Source organism: Artemia sp. Qi Xiang Cuo, chromosome 13, assembly GCF_049724085.1.
Source record: "Artemia sp. Qi Xiang Cuo chromosome 13, ASM4972408v1, whole genome shotgun sequence".
In the NCBI taxonomy this organism is placed as follows: domain Eukaryota; kingdom Metazoa; phylum Arthropoda; class Branchiopoda; order Anostraca; family Artemiidae; genus Artemia; species Artemia sp. Qi Xiang Cuo.
In genome coordinates this window covers 71605296-71626259 of record NC_142806.1, presented here as the reverse complement: position 1 = coordinate 71626259, position 20964 = coordinate 71605296, and the positions used below count along the sequence as shown (strand labels likewise).

Here is a 20964-nt window from a genome sequence, read left to right as displayed (position 1 = left end):
AAAGCTTAAAGCTAAAAACAAGTCACTGTGGGGGGATTTTAATCCCAGGTTCAACTTGAGCTTACAAAAATTTATAAAATAACATCATTCTAAAACGCAAAAACCTTAGAAATCCCATTTCTCTAAAACGTGAGTGGTAGTCAACCTTTGATTGTAAAAGGTACCTCCACAACACACTAAAAAAAAAGTTCGAATGGAATATTTTCGAGTGATCTCAAATGAATTTTCTTTAAAATTTTAAAAATTGGCACCTAATTTGACATATATATATATATATATATATATATATATATATATATATATATATATATATATATATATATATATATATATATATATATATATATATATATATATATATATATATATATATATATATATATATATATATATATATATATATATATATATATATATATATATATATATATATATATATATATATATATATATATATATATATATAATATATTGGTGGCAATTTAAAAATTGTCACATAATTTGACATGAGAGTGGAGTTGAGATTAATAAATTCAATCATGTTTGACTCTTCTCCTTATTATTATCTGGATTATTTTGGAAACGCTTTCACTTGATCGCATCACCGGAATCAAGTTCCGAGCCCTACCGTGGGCTGCTGAAGCTTGATCGGAGTTCCGGTGACCAGAGTTCGATTTCTTGGTCCCCTATGATTTGACTCTTCTTCTTCTTTGGATTAGTATAGAGACGCTTTCGCAAACTGTCATCACGGGAATCAAATTCCTAGTCCTGCAATGTTTTGCTACAGATGAGTTCGAACTCAGAGTTCCCTACGATTTGACTCTACTAGGAGTATTAAAATTGCAAGTTACAAGGTGTGCTGCCTATAGATGACGTTGAGGTTTAATATCTAGGAAATATTCAGTTTTTTGCAAAATAAGCTTTTTTGAGAGAAGCTCAAAATATATTCTACTTCAGCATTCAAATATGCACAAGCTTGGATGATTTTCAAGAGGGAGAGCCACTTAGATATAAAATTTCCAGACAACAACCAAATTGTAACATGTTAAAATTGGTCGTTCAGTCCACTAAAAGGCTCAGAGCAAAGAGTATGGGTAACTTGTAAGAGTGGCAACTAGCGTTGAAAAAAAACATCAACGCCAACTAGTGTTAGGCGGCATTTGGCGTAATGATTTTTCTGTCAGAAACTGAGATCAGACACTTAAAAATACCTTAATTTTACTAATTAAATTAATTATTCTTATTATTACACTGAAAAAAATGCCGCCAAACGCTAGATGGTATTGATGTTTTTGTCGACCTTAGCGCCAGTTCTAATTCTTATTAAATACCCATATTCTTTGGTTCAGAAAACCAAATGAGTCTTTTTGAACAGCTTCTGACCTAATATTCAACTTGAACTCATATATGGAAAAGATAGCTGTATTTGCAGAGCAATACCCCTTAGCAAAGGTCTTGTCCTTGTATGCTATACCAGACAAATACATTAAAGTCATTAGTGCTATGTACGAGAATAACACTGCTGCGCTTAAGGTAGAAAATGAGGCTAGCAGCTGGTTTTGTACTAAATCAGGAGTTTGCGTTTTGCTAACAATGCCCTTCATAACCCTCGAACAACTCCCCTTTTCCCTGGTCAATATTCACCCCTTCGACCCCGCCTCCCGCGTTCTGTGTCAACAAAAATCCCCCTTCTCGCCCCAATAAGAGATTGCACTGAAAGATATAGAAGAATTTTTATCCCTTACATAGTTGACATTTTTAACCAGTGAATCTCTGCTGCCTCCCCCCCCCCTCACTCACTCTTTTCCGCCAAATTATTAATTTTAATTCCCCTTATGCAAATCTGGCGGGTTCATATTTATTTGTTTTATTAATCTATAAAATTCTTTTTTTGTTTTAATTTTACTTTATCCCCTTGTTAATTTTACGAGTTTTTTTTTGGGGGGGGGACATTTTTGCTGACTTGACATTGGCCTTCTAATTTTATGAGTTTACTTTGTTTTTGTTTTTAATGTTTTACGTATTTGATATTGACCCTTTTATAATTTTCTGTTGTAGTTTGATTGTTTGTTTTTGTTGTTCTTTTTTCGCTGTATTTGACGCTAAAGTGCGAATTCGGCCCTTTTGGGCTTCTGATAGCCATTTTTCAGCAATAAATCTTATCTTATTATCCTATATAAGCAGGGTTGTGTGTTCTATCCCCATTTATATGAATCATTTTGATGGACTTTGTCTTAAGGAGCACAGGAAAGGCAATGGGAGACCACGGAATCAAATGGGGAGGAAAAAATCTCCTAGACTTAGACTATGCTGATGATTTAGTGTAAGCAAAATGAAAGTGTAGATGAAGTGAAGCCTAGATGAAAGTGTAAGCAAAATGAATGAACTTTTAGAGATTTTGCGAGTTCAGGGTGCTAGAATAGGTTTGAAAATTAATGCTAAGAAGACTAAGTCGCTTAGGCTAGGAATAAGTGAAGATGAAAAGGTGACGTTGGGTAACGAAAAGATTGATCAGGTGGGCAGCTTCACCTACCTTGGTAGCATTATTAGTAAAGACGGTGGGGGCAGTGAAGATGTTAAAAGCAGAAAAGCCAGTGCCCAGGGTGTTTTTTAATAGTTAAAAAAAGTTTGGAAAAATAGGAAGATAAGTCTGCAAACCAAGATTAGAATATTGGAAGGCACAGTGATGACAGTGTCAAATATGGCTCTGAAGCATGGGCGCTCCGAAAAGTGGATGAAGATTTACTAGATATTTTCCAGAGAAATTGCTTACGGATTGTTCTGGGTACCCGGCTGACTGACCGTATTTCAAACAATAGGCTGTACGAAAAATGTGGTTCAATCCCGCTTTCTAAGGCTATAATGAAAGAGAGGCTGAGATAATTAGGGCAGGTTCTGCGGATGAAGGATGACCGATTGCCGAAAATTGTTCTTTTCGCCATCCGTCTAGGGCTAAACGGAAAGTAGTTTATCTTCGTCTGGGGTGGGAGGATTTCATAAAGAAAGAGTTAAAGGAAATGGGAACTTCCTCAGAGGGTGTAAAGAGAGAGGTTTTGAGTAGATTGGGATGGAGGAACAGCTTGCGTAGCTGTGTTGGCCTCAGGCGGCTTGGTTCTGCGGTGAGTTGTTAGTAGTAGTAGTAATAATACCCTTTAGAACTAAGGATTCTATCTAACAACAACAATAGTAATGACAATTTATTGTTACCCTCTATGCATAACAAAGACGCACTAAAAGGGTATGGAAAAAAAGAGAAGGAAACAAGAAAAGGACACTAACAAAACAAAACCTACGCACAAATATTGACAACTTAACTTTTAAACACTCATTCAGCCTAGTTCAAATTATATGAGATACAAACAATGTGTAAAGTTTCTCTGTAGTTTACTCCTTTTGAATTTTCGTTTGGAGAGCTATTAGTGTGCTTGCCTTCTTTGGCAGTCTTATGGTAGCATTGGACGACAGTATGGGGTTCGACCTGTGGAGGACTTCGCATTGGACGACAGTATGGGGTTTGACATGTGGAGGACTTCGCATTGGACGACAGTGTGGGGTTCGACCTGTGGAGGACTTCGCATTGGACGACAGTATGGGGTTCGACCTGCGGAGGACTTGGTATTGAATGACAGTATGGGGTTCGACATGTGGAGGACTTCGCATTGGACGACAGTATGGGGTTCGACCTGTGGAGGACTTCGCATTGAATGACAGTTTGGGGTTCGACCTGTGGAGGAATTCGCATTGGACGACAGTATGGGTTTCGACCTGTGCAGGACTTCGCATTGGACGACAGTATGGGGTTCGAAATGTGGAGGACTTCGCATTGGACGACAGTATGGGGTTCGACCTGTGGAGGACTTCGCATTGGACGACAGTATGGGGTTCGACCTGTGGAGGACTTCTAGTGTCTCTAATTTTCGTAAAGTTTGTATAAAGCATAACTGTATTTATTCACATATAAAACAGTTTGAACAATAAAGGTCCACATGATGAGGACAATCAGAACTAACTATACAAATGGAAGCTTATCTCTTATATTCACTTAAACCCCAAAAACTTGACATAAGAATATCAATGATGACCTTAGTTTTCTAGGTAATGGAAACCCAGAAATTGAGAGAAATTGACTTAATTTTAATCTAGCATGGAAGCAGGTTAAAAGTATTAATACATAAAGATTAAACCAGCAATAACCAAGAATCATAAAACTATCGTCATCAAAGTTTACAAGTGTTTGAATTTCATAAAACTGTCTTTTGCCATTCACTCACTAAAAGCCTCATAGATGAAGAACGTGTGGTTGTGGCGAATTTTTTACCTCAGTTTCAACCTGAGTATGAGAATTAATAAGATATCATCATGATTCTGTTCTGGGTTTACTACCTGAAAATTTAATTCCTTGGACCAATTTCAGAACAGGACCTACTCGGCCGTTGGACGTAACAGAGTCACTAACGTCGCTGTAGCTGTATTTTGGTGGGGGTTGCATGTTGCATTATAAGGCACTCGAGGAGTTCAACATTTGAAATTCTATCGAGGTAGTTCCAAGTGCTGCGAGTTGACGCTAGTCGTTCAAAAACTACAAAAATTCCAAAAAAGTTACAGTGACGCAATTTTGTTTTAAAAATTGGATGCAGCAACACTCGAACCACAGAAACCAGCACTTACGCCACAGAGGGGTTGAAGTTTGGAGAATTGGAAGGAGTTTGATTGGAATTGGATGGAGTTAGAAAGCGTGAAGGCGGAGTCGAATTCAAGTGTTCAGCCTTATTATGTCCGAAAATCTTTAAACGGAGAAGACAGCGGAGCTTGACAACATCGCTAAGGACCTGAGGATCAAAACTCCAAGGAAGATATGTGCCAGTGACTCCCTAATTTATTTTTTCCAGATTAGAGATTTATAAATATTGTTATGTTATTTATGTTGTGTTTTTCTGATTATTTCCTTGTGTATATGTTGGAACCCGTGGTTCCAGTTTTTTTAGATAAATGTCCCTCCCAGATTTATTTCTTTCGGCCCCTTAATTATTTTCTTTCCTTAAGTATTAAAGATTAATGTTCCTATTATTTTTTTGACGCCATTTTGGGTCCTCTTAACTGCGTACGTGTTTAATAGACCACGAGGGAGAAATTGCGCAGTTAGGGAGATTGGCCAGTACATTAGTAAGTTTAAGGATTGGCTGGAAAGATTCTTTACCACCCCTAGTAACCCCCACCGCGTGCTGTGGCTAGCGGGCTGAGAGGAAAAGTCCATTTTTTAGTTGAGTTCATTTTATACCGCGTGATTGTGAATACAGTAAGCATTTTCTATGTACTCTTTAACGTTTCAGCTTAGGTCGAATCTAAAAGAGTTAATTAGAAATCTTATCGGTAAACTTTGGCTTTAAATGTGGCCATAGACCATCCGATCACGTTAGTATACGGAACCGTTGGAGTAACCGCGGAAATCCCAATAATTTGGGGCCAAAGAGGGATCGTCCCCCTCCAGTAAGTGGCATAGCAACTCTTTGCGCCATTTTCGCCTTTAATAGTGGTGACCCCGCACAATAATCCTCCAATAGTGTAATATTTTTTTCTTTTTTTACTCCGCATTTATTTTATATTGTGGGTTGTAAATAAACTTACTTACTTACTTACTTACTTACATATCTGAGGATGATCAGCGACACCAGGATTCTAACCCCTGACCTCTCGGACACAGGATTGCAAGTTCAGCGCGCCAACCACTCGGCTAGTGCAACCACTCCCGGCCCAAGGCATAGAATCAGGAAACAGGTATCTGCACTACGTCGATCATTGTCTGCATACAAAAAAGTTCAAGTAAAACCATCTAAAGTGTTTTTATTTACTTTTCGTCAAGATATGGCTCAAATTTGAGTCTAGGAAACCTTAGGTAGAGACATAGCCAGTTAGGATTGTCTGGAGGTGCTTTTAATCATAACCACATTATTCTAATACGATAAATTTTTACTTTACAGATAAAAAATGTAGCCTCATGGTCTTCGTTGGCCCAAAATATGGCTGGATCTACTCCGGGTGTTTCTGGCGCCGTGTTGAAGGACACATTTGAACAATTTAAAAAACAAGCCAAGGAGAAACAGGATAAAGTTTGTGTTCTTTTTTTATCTGTGCTTGTCTCTCAGTCACTGCTTCCACTATCTGGGAATTCGCCGGAGTGTCCGTGAATGAGCAAAATAACATGATCCATTCCCGTGCGCACTTTTAGAAGAAGTAGTTTAAATTTTCATCTTCCATGGTGTTTGGATTAAGAATTATCCTTCTTTCTTACAAGTTATATGTCACTTTTACGGCACAAAAGTAGTTTGTAATTTGGTCCATGTCCCCAAATGAAAGTTGAGCTTTACGACTTCACCAAAATTAATGTTTGTAAATCTAAAGATATCAACATTAAATAAACATTTTTAAGTTTATCAATCTATTGGTGCCAGAGATGACCTCCAGTCAGAAGCGCATCCAGTATTTTTGTTCGGGTGGGGGGGGGGGGGGGGTACTAATTTTTCTTTTTTTTAGGGGGGGGGGAGTTACATAAAAAACCTCAAAAAAATTGTTTATGTCCATTTTTGTTACGTTTTTACGAGTCAAACAAACATTTCGGGGGGGGGGGAGTGTTCAAACCGGGTAACCCCCCCCCTGGATACGGCCTTGCCTCCAGTACATAGTTTCTGTGCTGATACGTGCTTTAACGTAAACATTCTTAGAAATACTGAACATTTTTTAACAATCAACATATTTGTCTTATCCAAACTGTTTATACTTTATATTTGGTCCTCGTAAGCTGTTCTTGAGCTTTGTCTTAGTTACCCATTATTAATCTGACACGCTATTCCAGATATACTAACAAGTTTTGAATCCGAATAATGTCATGAGATTACCATGACAGTTTATTATTCATATCATGTAATTTATTAAGTTTATTATTACCATATTACCATGACAGTCAATTATTTATTGTGTCCATTTTCAATTGTACGGGCAACAATTAGCCGCTTCTGTCAATTATTATTTGTCTTTGGTTAAAAAACGTGCAAATTTGTTAACTCAACAAACTTTCTTAAAAAATTACAAGAAGGAAACAGTGATTCCGAAATCTTTTAAAATATGTACCCATTTTGAAATTGGAAATGAATCAAAATTAAAAAACAAATTAAAGCCTAATGGCTTTAAATTACGTATTTCCTGAACAAAAATAAAGACGTTTTCAACTGTGTAAGGACTTAAATTTTGTTGAAAACCTTTTAAGGAATAACCTTCCATGTGACAGTTTTTTGCGAATTAAGGAAATGGCCATTAGATCTTTTCGCCATGATTTTTATTTGTCAAAGGTTCGTCTGGTTGACCAGCTTAACAGACTTTTCTTTCAAAAGTTCAAGGATTCAGATCTTTGTTATCCTCATTTTTGTCTGGATCCAGCAATTAAGATTTTGTCTTCTAAACCTCTTAATATTCAACAGGAAGCAGTTTTGTCAAAGGGTTCTAAGTTCTGTTTTCCAACACCAATCTCGTATTCAAAAATAATTTCAAAGGTGGAGTCAGGAATTATGGCTCCTATAGATAAAGTTGAAACTCCTCAAGAAGCCGAGATCGTAAGAAAACTAAAGACCTTTAATATGAGCTTAATTGGTAAAGACATCTCACAAAAAAATGACAATAAAATACTTTCAGATTTGAAAAAGGATAAATTCCTTACCTTCCCTAGATCAAATACAGGAAATATTATTGTAATTATGAACACTGAAGACTATAATAATCAAATGAAAACCATTATTTCTGACACTATTACATACAAAAAACTTGATTTTGATCCTACAGATATCATGTGTATAATCGACAAGAAAGGAATTGGAGTCATTGAAAACAATTTTCACATTACCCCACAGTTTTATAACAAATATTATCCTAGGGGTTGCTCGGCACCGGTGCCTTGGTTTACATAAGATTCATAAGACTGGAGCCTCCCTCCGCTCCATTGTGTCTACTTTTCCGTCACCTGTTTCGAAATTAGGAAAAGGGTTGTCAGTAGTATTGCGTCCACTTTGGGGAACACGAAGATCATATTTAAAAAATTCGACTGATCTTACTAGTAAATTGAGAAATTTCACGTTGGAGGAAAATTATATTCTTTGTAGTTTCGATATTGTTTCTATGAATTCAAATTGTGATTTAAAAAGGTGCGAGGACATTTTAAAAAGTAAATTAGAAAAACACTTTGATTTAATACAAGGTGTGATTTTAGCCAGTTTGGATATTGAAGTCATTATGAAACTAATTATCCTAGTAAATAAATTTTCTTTTTATTTTGGTTTTAGAGGGGAGTTTTATAGACAAATTTTTGGGGTTACCTATGGGGGCTTCTCTCTCTCCTTGATTGGCAAATCTTTTCATAGATTCTATTAAAACCTCCGCTATACACAGTTTTAGAATCTCCCATTGTTTCTGGGGTAGGTTCATGGATGATGTGGTTTGCGTTTGGAAACATGGATTGGACTCCTTAGACTTATTTTGTAAGCTTTTAAACTAGTGGATAGAGCCTTTAGAATTTGTTCCCAGGAATTTCTGGATTCGGAATTGTTATACTTGAGGGATATTTTGTTTTGTAATTTACCCAATTAAGTTTATTGACAAAATAGTTAAGAAGCATAATAGTAATGTTATTGGAGTTTCTCAGTCTTTAGATTTGAATGTATCAAAAAGTTTCATTTCATTGCCATGTGTACCTGGTTTGGGTGAGAAACTTTCAGAGATTTTGCGTAAATTTAGCATTGATACATTTTTCCAATCGTTAAGGTCAATAGCTAATTTCTTTAATTCTGGTAAAGATTTAACCCGGGGACATCTAATAAATGGGGAGTATAAAATTCCGTGTTTTTGTGTGAAGCCGTGTACTGGTAGGACTCACCAACAATTTGTTGAAAGATTTATTGAACATCAAAATTCAATAGAACAAAACCTACAATTAAGCAAGCCTACGGAAACTTTTGTTTCAGCTTTAGCAAAACATATTTGGTTTCAACCAGATCACTTTGTAAAATTTGATGAGGCCTTAGCTATTTCAAATGATAAGGGGTATACACAATGGGCGAGAGAAGCCATTGAACTTAAAAAACATATATTTGCTAACCTTTCGATAAAGAGGGACACAGGTAGTTTAAATATTGGCCCAATTTATGATAATTTTCGATAGAGTGAATCAACAGTCAATAAGGGAGTTCAGATTATGAACAATTATCAGGGGACTATTTTACCTACTAGACCAAAACAGATTGCTTCAATAATATCTAATAAAAGGATTATTTTGCAACAGAATAATTAAAGTAAAATCCATTTTTTTAATGTTCCCTCAATTACTCTGGTGTTCTCACTGAAGTAGCTCCATAGTAGGATCTTTTCCCTACGTGGATCAGTTTGCGCCAATTGTATATATATATATATATATTTTTTTTTTGTGGTGGTTTTATTGTTTTTTTTAGTTTTAGCTTGGTTTTTTTATCTTGTGTTTCTTTCGTGCTGAAGACTCCTTGTTTGGATACAGGCGAAATATCCGCGTTGTTTTACGTTTTTCGTTTCTTTTCTCTCCACTGGCCGCAGTCTCGTTTGTTTGTTTGTTTTTTTCACTGAGATTTTTCTCTTTGTTGGTTTTTTCTCATATCATGACATTATGTAGTGTATTACCATGACAGTTGGCGCTACAGGTGTATTTTCTAAAGACATCTTTGCTTTTAAGTAACATTTTTGTAAATTACAAAAGCGAGTAGATGTAGCGATTTCCTTTATAATGAACACTTAAACAGCTCTCTATGATGTTCCAATGCCCCGCTAGCAGCGGAGGAAAAAAGGAAAAAAAAGAACATGCTTCCCATGCAGAAAAAGGGGTTTTCCTTGATTTTCAAGCTATGGATTTTCCTTGTTGTTCAGGACTGTAAGTTTCCTGTACAGGGTTTCCAGCCAAGGCAGTCCTAATGGTGTATTTTATATTTCGATCCGACACCATTTTTAGGGGGTTTCAGGCTATTTTATTGGTTACTACTGCTGTAACCGTGATATATTCTCAAGCATTTCCTTTGGAAAATTATTAGAACTTTTCATTTTGGTTTAATTTAAGTGTTTCCTTTTCTTAGTAATAGCTTTATTTCTAAGACAAATGGAATTAAGAAACCATACCATTAAGCAATTTTGTATTTTAAAATTCTGTAAGAAATTTTTGCTTTGTGAAATTTTCAGTTTCATTAGAAACTTTTGGACTACTTTATTTATAGTATTTTGTGAATTTAAAATATATGTAAGGATGGTAGGAAATAGGTAGTTTTGATGGCTCTTTGTGTTGTGCCACCTTGTGTTCATGTCCTCGGCCTTCCCACGGCCCAACCTGTCATACTCCTGTTTTTTGTCGTTTTTTTATATCTCACTCACATTTTATATCCAGGTTTCAAAATGATGCTGTTATGATCTTCATGCTTTTATGTTGGATAGTGTAGCCTATTTATATTTACATTTTTTCAGCAACGTCAGCTAATTGAGCAACAAGAAATGCGTAGGATTATGAAAGAACAAGCTGACAAAGGAAAAACTACAGAAGAAATAGAAGTGAAGAAAGAGGATGAAGAAGTATCAGATAAAACTAGGTAACCCTGCAAATTTATTTGTTATATTTATAGTTGTTGATTATATTAACTATAATTTATATAGCATATTATTATTTAATATATTATTATTAACATTATTGTTATTAATATTTAATATTAATATATGCATATGTATTTATATTTACTTTTTATTCATTTTGTTATCATTTTGTTTGTACTTTGTTTTGTTATCAGTTTATTATTTATATTTATTTATTTTACCAATAAGAGCTTGTAAACATCGTTGGCTGATAAGAGGAGGTCATAAAAATAGGGAGAAAAATTACAAAACAAAAGTTCTTTTAAAATAAGCTTTATTTGGAACATACAATGAGTTTGCACCGTAAGTTAGAATAGAAAGTTTATAATGTTCCTGTTCCTAGGAAAAATTTTAAGGGTAATAAGACGCAGTACATACTTAGACTTAGGTCCTCTCTCATGCCTTGAGATGATAAGGTAACAACTGTTACCCATAACATTTTTCGGTCTCTTGTCAATCACCAGTGCTTCCTGGTCGATCTTATTGACGGTTTGGCCTCCTTTTCCAGTGAACACCCGATGGTTTTACGCTTCCTACCACTTCTGCGCAGGTCAGAGGATTTCCAGCATCACATATCACGCGGGAGTCTGCCCTCCTTCATTTATGTCATATGTCGCCAGTACCGCCAATGGCTCTTACGAATTTTGCCGGTGATTAGATGCTGCTAGGCCCAAGGTCTGATCTCTACGTTCGATAATCTCTCAGTTTAGTCTACTGCAAGTGTTCTCCTGCAATTGTTTGGAAGTCCTAGTCTTTTTTTTTCGGCTGTTTTTTACATGCTTCATGATCACGACCGTATAGGACTATAAGGAAAAGATTGCTATTCAACATTGTGATTTTAAATTTGTGGGAGTATGTGGAGCATCTCTACACATTATTTAGCAGGGAGAGGCTTCCCAATCCTTGGCATTATCTCCCTGTCGCAATTGCCATCTTGCGTCAATACACTGCCAAGACACCGAAACTGTTTAACTTTTTTCAACATGGAGGCCTGCTGCCAAATTATTAACCATTGAGTTAGACAAATTTTGCCTTGCTGGCATTGATCTGCAGACTGGTGGGGGAGGATTTTTCTGCTAGCTAATCCATGCTTTTCTGCAGATCTTCTTGAAATTGAGATAGTAGGGGAATGCCATCTGCAAAATCACCTCCATGAAGCAACCCCTCAGGATGCATTTCAGAGCCTCCATAGAAATTACAAGCTCTAAAGACAAAGTCAATGATTATCATAGGCAATGCAGTAGAACTGTGTAAGTAAAGACTCAAGTGGGTTCCATATGTTATTTATTCTATTGTTTTTTGTTTTGTTTTTTTCTCCAGGCGACTATTTATGAAAGAATTTGTCGTAGAAAGGTTCGAGGGGCTGATTCGAATGGAAATTGAAAGTTCTAGCGCCCTGTTTAAGAATCAAAAGTGTTTGGTGAGCAACCAAGCCCTCTTCTGTTCCCTTCTTAGTTGCCCTCCCCTTTAACCCCATCAAAATTTTTAGATAGTAATTTTTCTCAAATAATCGAAAGGTCCGATAACTATGCCTCGAGGGATGACATGACCCTCACAGCCCCTGGGATATAGGCTGTAAACTATGCAAGTTGCCTATTGTTTACCTATAGGTTGTATCATAGGCAGCGCAGTAGTTCTTCCTGGGTAAAGAATGAAGTGGCTTCTATGTATTTTTTCCCAGGCCACTTCGTATGGAAGGAATGGTCATAGAAAGGTTCTATTGCCGTTTTTAAGAATAAAAAATAATTGGAGGATCGTACCCTCCTCCAACGATACCCTACTCCCACTTCCTTCTTAGTTGCCCTCCCAGACCGCTCAAAACCAATCTAAGTTTTGAGATAGCTATTCTGCTCATAATGGTCGAAGGGTCTAATAAATATACCTCTGGGGATGACATGACCCCCCCCCCCCCACAGGTCCTGGGGTAAAATCAGGAAATTATGAAAATTACCCATTGTCTGCATATCAAACAAACACAACTTAAAAACAATAGGGAATTTTTTTTCAAGACAGTGCAATTTAATTCGGTGAATATTTCGGCCCTATGTCCAAGGGCCGTCTTCAGCACAACATTAAAGAAAAATAAAAAACTTACATTAAAATACGAAGTTTAAAACTAAAAATGCTTTTAAGAAACGCTTTTAAAAAACCTTTAAAGCAGCCCCAGTATCCTTACTTCAACGAAGTTCAACCAGAGTCCTGGTCCTGGTTGAACTTCGTTGAAGTAAGGATACTGGGGCTGTTTTTAAAGGTTTTTTAAAAGCGTTTCTTAAAAGCATTTTTAGTTTTAAACTTCGTATTTTAATGTAAGTTTGTTTATATATATATTTTTTCTTTAATGTTGTGCTGAAGACGGCCCTTGGACATAGGGCCGAAATATTCACCAATTTAAATTGCACTGTCTTGGAAAAAAATTTCCCTATTGTTTTTAAGTTGTATTTGTTTGATATGGAAAGGCAGTGTGGTCTTCGTCAATTTTTGTGTCTGCATATAGGTTTATTATTGGTAAAGGGAGGGGAACATATTTAGTCCTGGGTCTAAAAAAAGGCTAAGGATATTAATGCGAAACTTGGGATGTGTTGAGGGGGATTTAGAACTACATCGAAAGACACTATCTGTATCCATGTTTTCAACCGATGTATCTGCGATGTCTGACTAATGGCTACGGATATTTTAGTTGAGACTTTCAGGGAATGCTGTGAGGGATGCAGGGCTAAATCAGAAGACAATATCTGTGCCGAGGTTGTAAAAAAGACGTGTTTTTAATATCCCAGAAATGACTAAGGGTATAAAATTGAAACTGTCAGGGAATGCTGAGGGGTATGTTGAAGTAAATCAAAAGATACTCTATGCATCCATGTTATGAAACGGTTTATCTGTGATATCTCATTAAAGGCTACGGATATTCCGTTGAACCTTTCATGGAATTCTGAGAGGGATGTTCGGCCAAATCCGAAGACACTGTGTTTGTAATCTTGTCAAAAGGCCATATCTGCAATAGTTCAAGAACGGGTAACGGTATCATATTGAAACTAAGGAAATATTGAGGGTATTTTGAACTAGATCAAAAGACACTATGTGTATCCACACTGTCAAAAACGTGTATCTGCAATATCTCAGGAATGGCTAAGGGTATCAAGTTGAAACTTTCAAATGAATGTTGAAAAGAATTTAAAACTAGATCAAAAGACTGTATCTGCATCCAGGCTCTCAAAAAGGGATATATGTATTCCCTTTATCAATCAATCCAAAGTTCTCTAGTACAAACTATAGTTAAAATTGGTTATACATTTTTTTCAAAAATATTTACGACAAACCGAAATCTTAATTCGTATGCAGAAAAACCGACAAAAATTTATAAATATCTCTTTTATTGATCAATAAAAAAAAGTGTTATAAATTAAAATCGAATAGAAATCAATCTTAGAAACTTTTTTTCCTAAAGAGAAGTTTTTCAATAAAAAGTAAAGAGTTGCATTAAAGCAAAGACGAGCAGAAATAGCAAAATAATTCAAATATAAAACGAACAGAAATCTCTATCAATGAATAAATGAGATCCCAAACGACTAGAAGTTAGAATGCATAATCAAGTCAGACAAAATAAACAGAAATTAAGACAAACAGGAGTAGAGCTAGCACCCCCTTCAACACCCCAGCCCTCTCAATACCCAGCAACACCTCTAAAGGCCAGAGTGTCATTTGCACTTTACTGAACAAATTATATTTTAAAATCTTTATATTTTATAATATCAGTCAATCCGCAATTGTTGGGACTTCCAGAAATGAATATTGTTGTATATTAAAGTCAATCTACTTTCAATCTGGTCAATAATCTGGGTTAATATGAAGATTTTCTTTTTTTTGGTTGATGTTATGACAAATAAAAATGCAGTTCTAAATAATTTTTTATTTAGAACTTTTTTAATAATTTTTTATTTATTTTTTATAATTAAAAAATAAATTTTTAATTATGGTGCTGGTGTACTAATGATGTGTGACCAGTATATGGTATGTACGCTTAAAAGCGTTGCAAGGTTTTTGCGTCAATTGCAAAAATATCTTCTTTTTTTTATTATAAAGAAATTGCAGAGATGATTTCATTCTGTAAAAACTGAAGATGGGACCTATGAGACGCTTAAAGGAATATTTAATAAGTAATTATGATTTTATTTGTTTAATGAGTTGAAAAAGAGTTTCAAAATTGAACTTGAAATTATTTAATTAGGATCTTAGCAGGCTTCAAAATTTCACATTCTTGCAGTATCGATAGTGTATCTCTTCTAGGAAATTACAAAGCAAGATTTTTTTTAATTTTATAGCTATTTTACTTTTTTCAGGAGACATAATTTAAACCAAAGTGCACCTAGCACACCAGCATCCACTGTGTATCCAAAGCAACTGCCGCCTCACCTTCAGTCAGTAGGTCTTGGAGTTCAATCTCCTGCATTAACCCCTTCTCCCACCCCCTCACCAGCACCAATTCTGCTTCCTGTTGGACCGTCGTCTACTCCGTCGCTTGCTTCACCACGACAAGATCTAACAGAGAGTCCGGGACCAGGTCAAGGAACAGATAAAGCTGCCATTGAGAGAGACAGGCTGCGGATGAGAGAGCAGGAAAGGAGAAGACGTGAAGCGGTAAGGATTTTATTTCTTTTACATTGTTTATTTTTTCTTTTTCTCTGTAAAACTTACAATTTAATTAAGGTGAGATGATTCTTCAAATTCAATGTTTTTTTTTTGTTTTTTTTCAAATCCGACTGTCAGTGTTTCACAAGCATATAATGATGTTCTTCACTTATACCAATTCAATCCAGTTTTAGAACGGTGGTTCATTTTTTCAAACGAGAAGTCGTTACTCCCATCTTAGGGGGGGGGGGGGCTGTGGCCAATAGACAAAGTTTTACAGTCGCGTGAAACAAGTCATTACGCTTATACAAAGGAATCTACTGGTATTGACTTTTAAAATATAATAAAATTAATAGAAATAAAAAATGAAGACATCAGTCAATCTCTAATAAGATGATGTAGGCTATATGGATAAAAATAAAATGTATTTTTATTTAATTGAGGGAGGTGTCAGTTCCATAAACTTTGACAAACGACTAAGTCAATAAGCTAAATCTTAAATTTATTAATTTAGTTAAACTATTTAATTAGATTAATTTAATTAATTAAATTTATTTTAATTTAACGTTAACTATTTTAATTTAACTTTTATCAGAGACTTAACTAAGTTAAATCTTTAAATTAAAAAAAAAATCAATTAAAAATTTCTCTTTTATTCAACTGTATTATCAACTTGCATATCGCTGCTACAAAACCAGAGATTGATGCATGGAACAACAAAAGCACAGCCCAGATTTGTATGCAGGATCCCTTTTAATGCCTGCTCAGTACTTCAAAAAACCTCAATAAGTTAAAAAAAAAATGAAATTAGGAAAACCATATTGTGTATAATATTAAAATATGTCGAGGTCTCTAAATACCAAGATTGTCATGTCTTCAAGAGGCATTTCTGCATTTGTGTATCATACGCGATTCTGCAGTCACGATTCTGGTTAGCCAAACTCTTGATACCCTGACGCCACTATGGAGCCGAGCAGGATTTTTCTTTCGGATATAAGGACAGACGAAGAATCTCTTGATGGAACAGAGACCCTAAACCTTCTCACAAAACTGGAAAAGCTCCAACCTTTCATACCCAGCCTATCCTCGTCAGTGTTAATATCAATAATGCTTTAAATCTTAGTTCGCTGACTTTTCTTCCTATTCTTCCAAAAATATTTCAACAGCTTCTGATGTAGATGAAAATCTATATTTTGCTAAAGACGATATTATTTAGCATCCCTTTATGATATTTTTATTGGATTTAGTAAAGAACGAGCCGTAGTGAATTAGGCAGTAGGGTGACTCTCATTTGAAATCATATCCTGTCGAAAGATACGTGTTGTTATAGCATCTAGTATATGAAGATCCGGTTTTTGCCAAAAATTGTGTTTAATTTTTAATGTTATGTTTTATCATGGTTGCGGCAATGAATGCAGCCTAGTAGAGAATGAACTCTGGCCCGCAGTAACCGAAAATTTAAAAACAAGTTTTAAAAAAACAGTCAAGTCAGAAAAAGTCACCGTTTGAAGCTGATTCAAGAATTTTAATATGAAAAAAAGTCTAAAGGAATTTCTAAAGATAGCCTGAAAACTCTCGAAAATGATGTCAGAATGAAACAAAAAATATACCATTGGAACCACCATTGTTGAAAACCCTATACAGGAATGTTACACCCCTACCTTTAACAACAAGAAATATCACTTTTTTGCATGGGTAGTGTCCTCCTTTTTTCTTTGTTTTTTGTTCTGTTTACGGCTAGTTACTTACCAAAGACACGGGATATAGCAATTTCCTTTTAAATCATCTTTGAAACTCCTTCCTGGGGGACTGTTAATCTCCTAAATGGGATTCTCAGCCATCATATTCCAATGGTGCAGTATTCATTTCGATCCTACAGCGTTTTATAGGCTTTCATGCTATTTTTTGATTTTCCACAAAATTGTTTTCGTAACGAAGCTTTATCATTAAGACTAATCAAAATAGTAGTTACCATTCCTGAATCACCTTCACATGGTGATTCTTCCTCACCTGACAATTTTTTCGAACGCGTTTTTAAATTTACGATTATGGGCTATAGTTCGTTTTATACTCAGTTACCCCTAAGGGAACAGCTGCCCAATTCCGCTGATTGGCTAAAAAATGTCATGAGTTGAGTCATATTTTTCAACACCGACGTATAGGATTGTAATCTCTCTTTTTCTTGCTCTTTTGGACGATTTTTGTGATTTTCTTTTTGTTTATCTGAATAAACAAATCCTATCTTTCTGTTTAGGTGATTTTTGCTGTTTATCTCCCTGATAACACCATATTTGGTGTATTTTTTCCTAAATTTGTTGATAGACGTGTTTTGCAGAATTTAGTGAAAATAATTAACATCAAAAAATTGATTTTTTTTTTTTATTTCAGGGCCTGATTGACATGAACATGCAGAGTGACTTAATGGCTGCGTTTGAAGAGATGCTATAGCTTTTCTATTTTATTTATTTATAGTTCCATTTTTTATTTTCTTAAGAAATTGTTAAAGTTATTGCTGATTAATTTTCTGTTATTTCTGAAAATATGCCTTTATATATTTGTGTCAATTTCTCATCATTTTGACTTAAATAGTAATTGTATGAGTCATTACTCTTTAATTAGTGTTCATAGGTTTGTGTTAGTTTAAGAATATTTGTTGATTCTTAAATGTCAGTTCTGAACCTACTCTTGTCCAGATTTAAGTTTCATCCCTTATTTTCAAAAAAAAATCCGTTTGAACTGATTCTCCCATCTAATTGGTTGTTTTTTATTGATATATTTGTCAAATTCATTTCTAAATTTGTGGCATATCCATCTGAAATGTCTGTTTGTTTTAGTGACTATTTTTATCGTTATGATTAGCTTGAAAAGATTGTTTCAATATCGTCCTTACATAGGAGAATTTACTATAGAGGTTTATATTTGGAACTTGTATGGTTAAAAAACTAAGAAAAGGTAATGCTTCAGATAGTAAAAATCCTGATAATTGAAAAAATTGTTTATCTGAAAATATGTTTCCTTTTTTGATAGTTGGCAAGTCCGCCAAAAAGGATTCTGGGTAGGGAACCTGTTCCTTCAACTATGAATAACTGGCGTTGTTTATGTAACAAGAAACATAAATATATTCAGATAGGGGTTTTTGGGTTCCTATCTGAGGGACTATAGTTTCAATAATAAGTGACGGAAAATTCGTATAAATACGAATTTTATGAATTCATATAAATATGAATCTTACAAATTCATAGTCATAAGAAAAAGAAGAAACATAATTTTCGTATAAATAACGTTCTGTGTAAGAAATTGACACCATGTAAGGAACCAATCCCTTTGACTTGGCTCAATTTGATCTGACAGTTCTGATGTGGTCATTGCCAAAATTTTCAATAATATATGCATATTGTATGTGTATGTATTGGATTAATGGCGCTACTTGATTGCTAAGGTCTTCGCGTCGGCCCTGCAGTGTGTTGCTACAGCTGAGTTTGAACTTTGGGTCTCTTATTATCAAGCTGAGATCGAAGCTAATGCGCCACTAAAGGACAAAAAATTTGTCCTCTTTAAGATTCGAACCTCAGTTACCACGGCCACCGACAAACGTCTGACCGTTGCGCTATCAAATCTTTTATCCATATATTGTTTCATTTGAGTTTTTAATGTACGTGCTTTTTGCGAGTATCATTATCTTCTTCAGGCTATTCTTTCAAAATATCGCAGTACCTTTATTCGATAGAAAAATGTGCATTGAATAATTAATTGTAGAAAGTTTTTACAGATGGGCCATATTTTGTCCCTACATAATAATTTTAGATTTTCAGCAGAATTTTAGTGTTTAATATTTACAAGTTTTCTATTTTTAGAACCAACTATCCCTTTTTTCTTATTACTTTTCAGCATTATTTTGCCTCTTTTCTATACAAGAAGTGTTTCCAAGAAGAAACAACAAAACCGCCATGCTGCCCCCCCCCCCCCCTCACTCTTCCGACAGTGAGCAGATCTACTGCTACCTGCAGTGCTTTCGTATTTTGCATTACTGTCTGGATTTATTATTGGCGGTTATCTTGAAAGTTTCTAGGCTTCGTGAATAAATATCTTCATTTGCTACTTTTGTTATTCAGCTGAAAGTGATAAATTTTACAGATAATACTGTTAATTCGATGCCAGAAGACATTTAAAAATAAATTTTCTTTTGTCCTATTGTTTTTACTATATGAGCCCACAGTGAACCTCCCTTTGGAGGTAAAAAGGCTTCATGGCCTGAGCCTCGACTTAATATAGTAAGTCAATCCGTAATGATAATACGAGTCCGACTACCAAGATCAACGCAAACCCATCGAATTTATCAGAAAAAAGGTGTATAAGCTTGGCTTAAATTAGAAACACGGATATCATGATCATGAAAAAATCTTTCCTCTGAAAGGTCCAAGGGCATTATGTCTCCTTTGAAGCAAGCCAATGTAGATATCTATAACATATGCCTCTATTTAAATTAATTTGAATTCAAAATGGTTATTAGGTGCAATATCTGAAAAATTATCAGAGCTAGCTTAAATCTGATCATGTTCTCAAAAATTATCTTCATTTTACATTGGAATCAACTCAACACGTTCTATTTTAACTTTATTATAGAAATACCTTGATTATAGAGTAATTACTAGTGCAATGTCTAGTATAAATTTTAAGAATGCCACTGAATTTGAAAAAAAGACAAAATCAAATCGACCAAAAGTTTTTTCGCAATAAATTTAACGACAATATTAAAGCTGAACAAGAGAGAGATAGACCAAGTCTATACAGCAATTTTGGCAACTAATATTGTGAAACAAGCTCGAAACTGAAAAGGATAAATTGCTCCCTAAAGAAAAACAAAAGAAAAAGGAATTCTGGAAAAAATAGCCCCCCCCCCCTAAAAGAAAAAAGAATACTGGTCAAATCGAACAAAAAAAAGACTCTCCTCTGCCATGTATTCTCTAATTAAACTAACTGGAATAACCTGTCTTGTTTTTGTTTGTTTTTTTAAATATAAAAAAATGTAAGAACTAGTAAAGATAATATTTTTTGCCATTGAATCACAGCCTACCAGAAGAAAAATAAGACCAGGTAATCAGAAGAGAAAAGCAACGCAATGTATAAGCCCTGATAGCTAAAATAGCTAAATACCCTGGTTTGCTTGACTAGATCCATAATGGCCAATTCTTGGATCCCGATAGTCCTACGTCTCCTAAATGACTCAAACGAAGTGCGCTATAGTACAGCACAAGCAGTGGCGTTACTTGGGGGGGGGGGGCTGTCCCCGGGCGCAGCCTATGGGGGGGGGGGGCCAAACTGAGTTCTGTATTCACTTATATTGTTATAGTGACGGTGGGGGGGTGGTCAACATTGTCCCGGGCGCTGAAAACCTACACCTCTGAGCACAAGATAATAATCCTTAACAAAGATCAAAGCAGAATATTTCCATCATCGAAGTGTGACATAGTGCATCCAGAAATTGGCTACTAGAATGGCTTCACATCTTTAACAATCCTTTTTCTTTACCATCAACCAAGTCAATATGAACTTTTTGCACTGAAAAGATATAAAGAGATTGTTCTTAGAGCCTTTCCTTATAGAAGTTTTAGTGGAGAGCTTGCTAGATTTCACCTCGCCTTAGCGTTTTTAGAGGTG

At 35.2% G+C, this 20964-nt stretch overlaps 1 protein-coding gene across 1 annotated transcript in view; it reads left to right on the top strand.

The window, feature by feature from the left end:
• The window catches only part of LOC148945622 (bromodomain-containing protein 3-like), a 193430-nt gene extending 173939 nt beyond the window's left edge, over positions 1-19491 (top strand). The window contains exons 16-19 of the mRNA XM_089098755.1: positions 5979-6107; positions 10519-10640; positions 15018-15315; positions 17695-19491. Coding sequence (XP_088954881.1) covers positions 5979-6107; positions 10519-10640; positions 15018-15315; positions 17695-17754 — 609 coding nt within the window. The 3' untranslated portion in view covers positions 17755-19491. The remainder of the gene's footprint in view (positions 1-5978; positions 6108-10518; positions 10641-15017; positions 15316-17694) is intronic.
• Positions 19492-20964: the final 1473 nt, after the last annotated feature.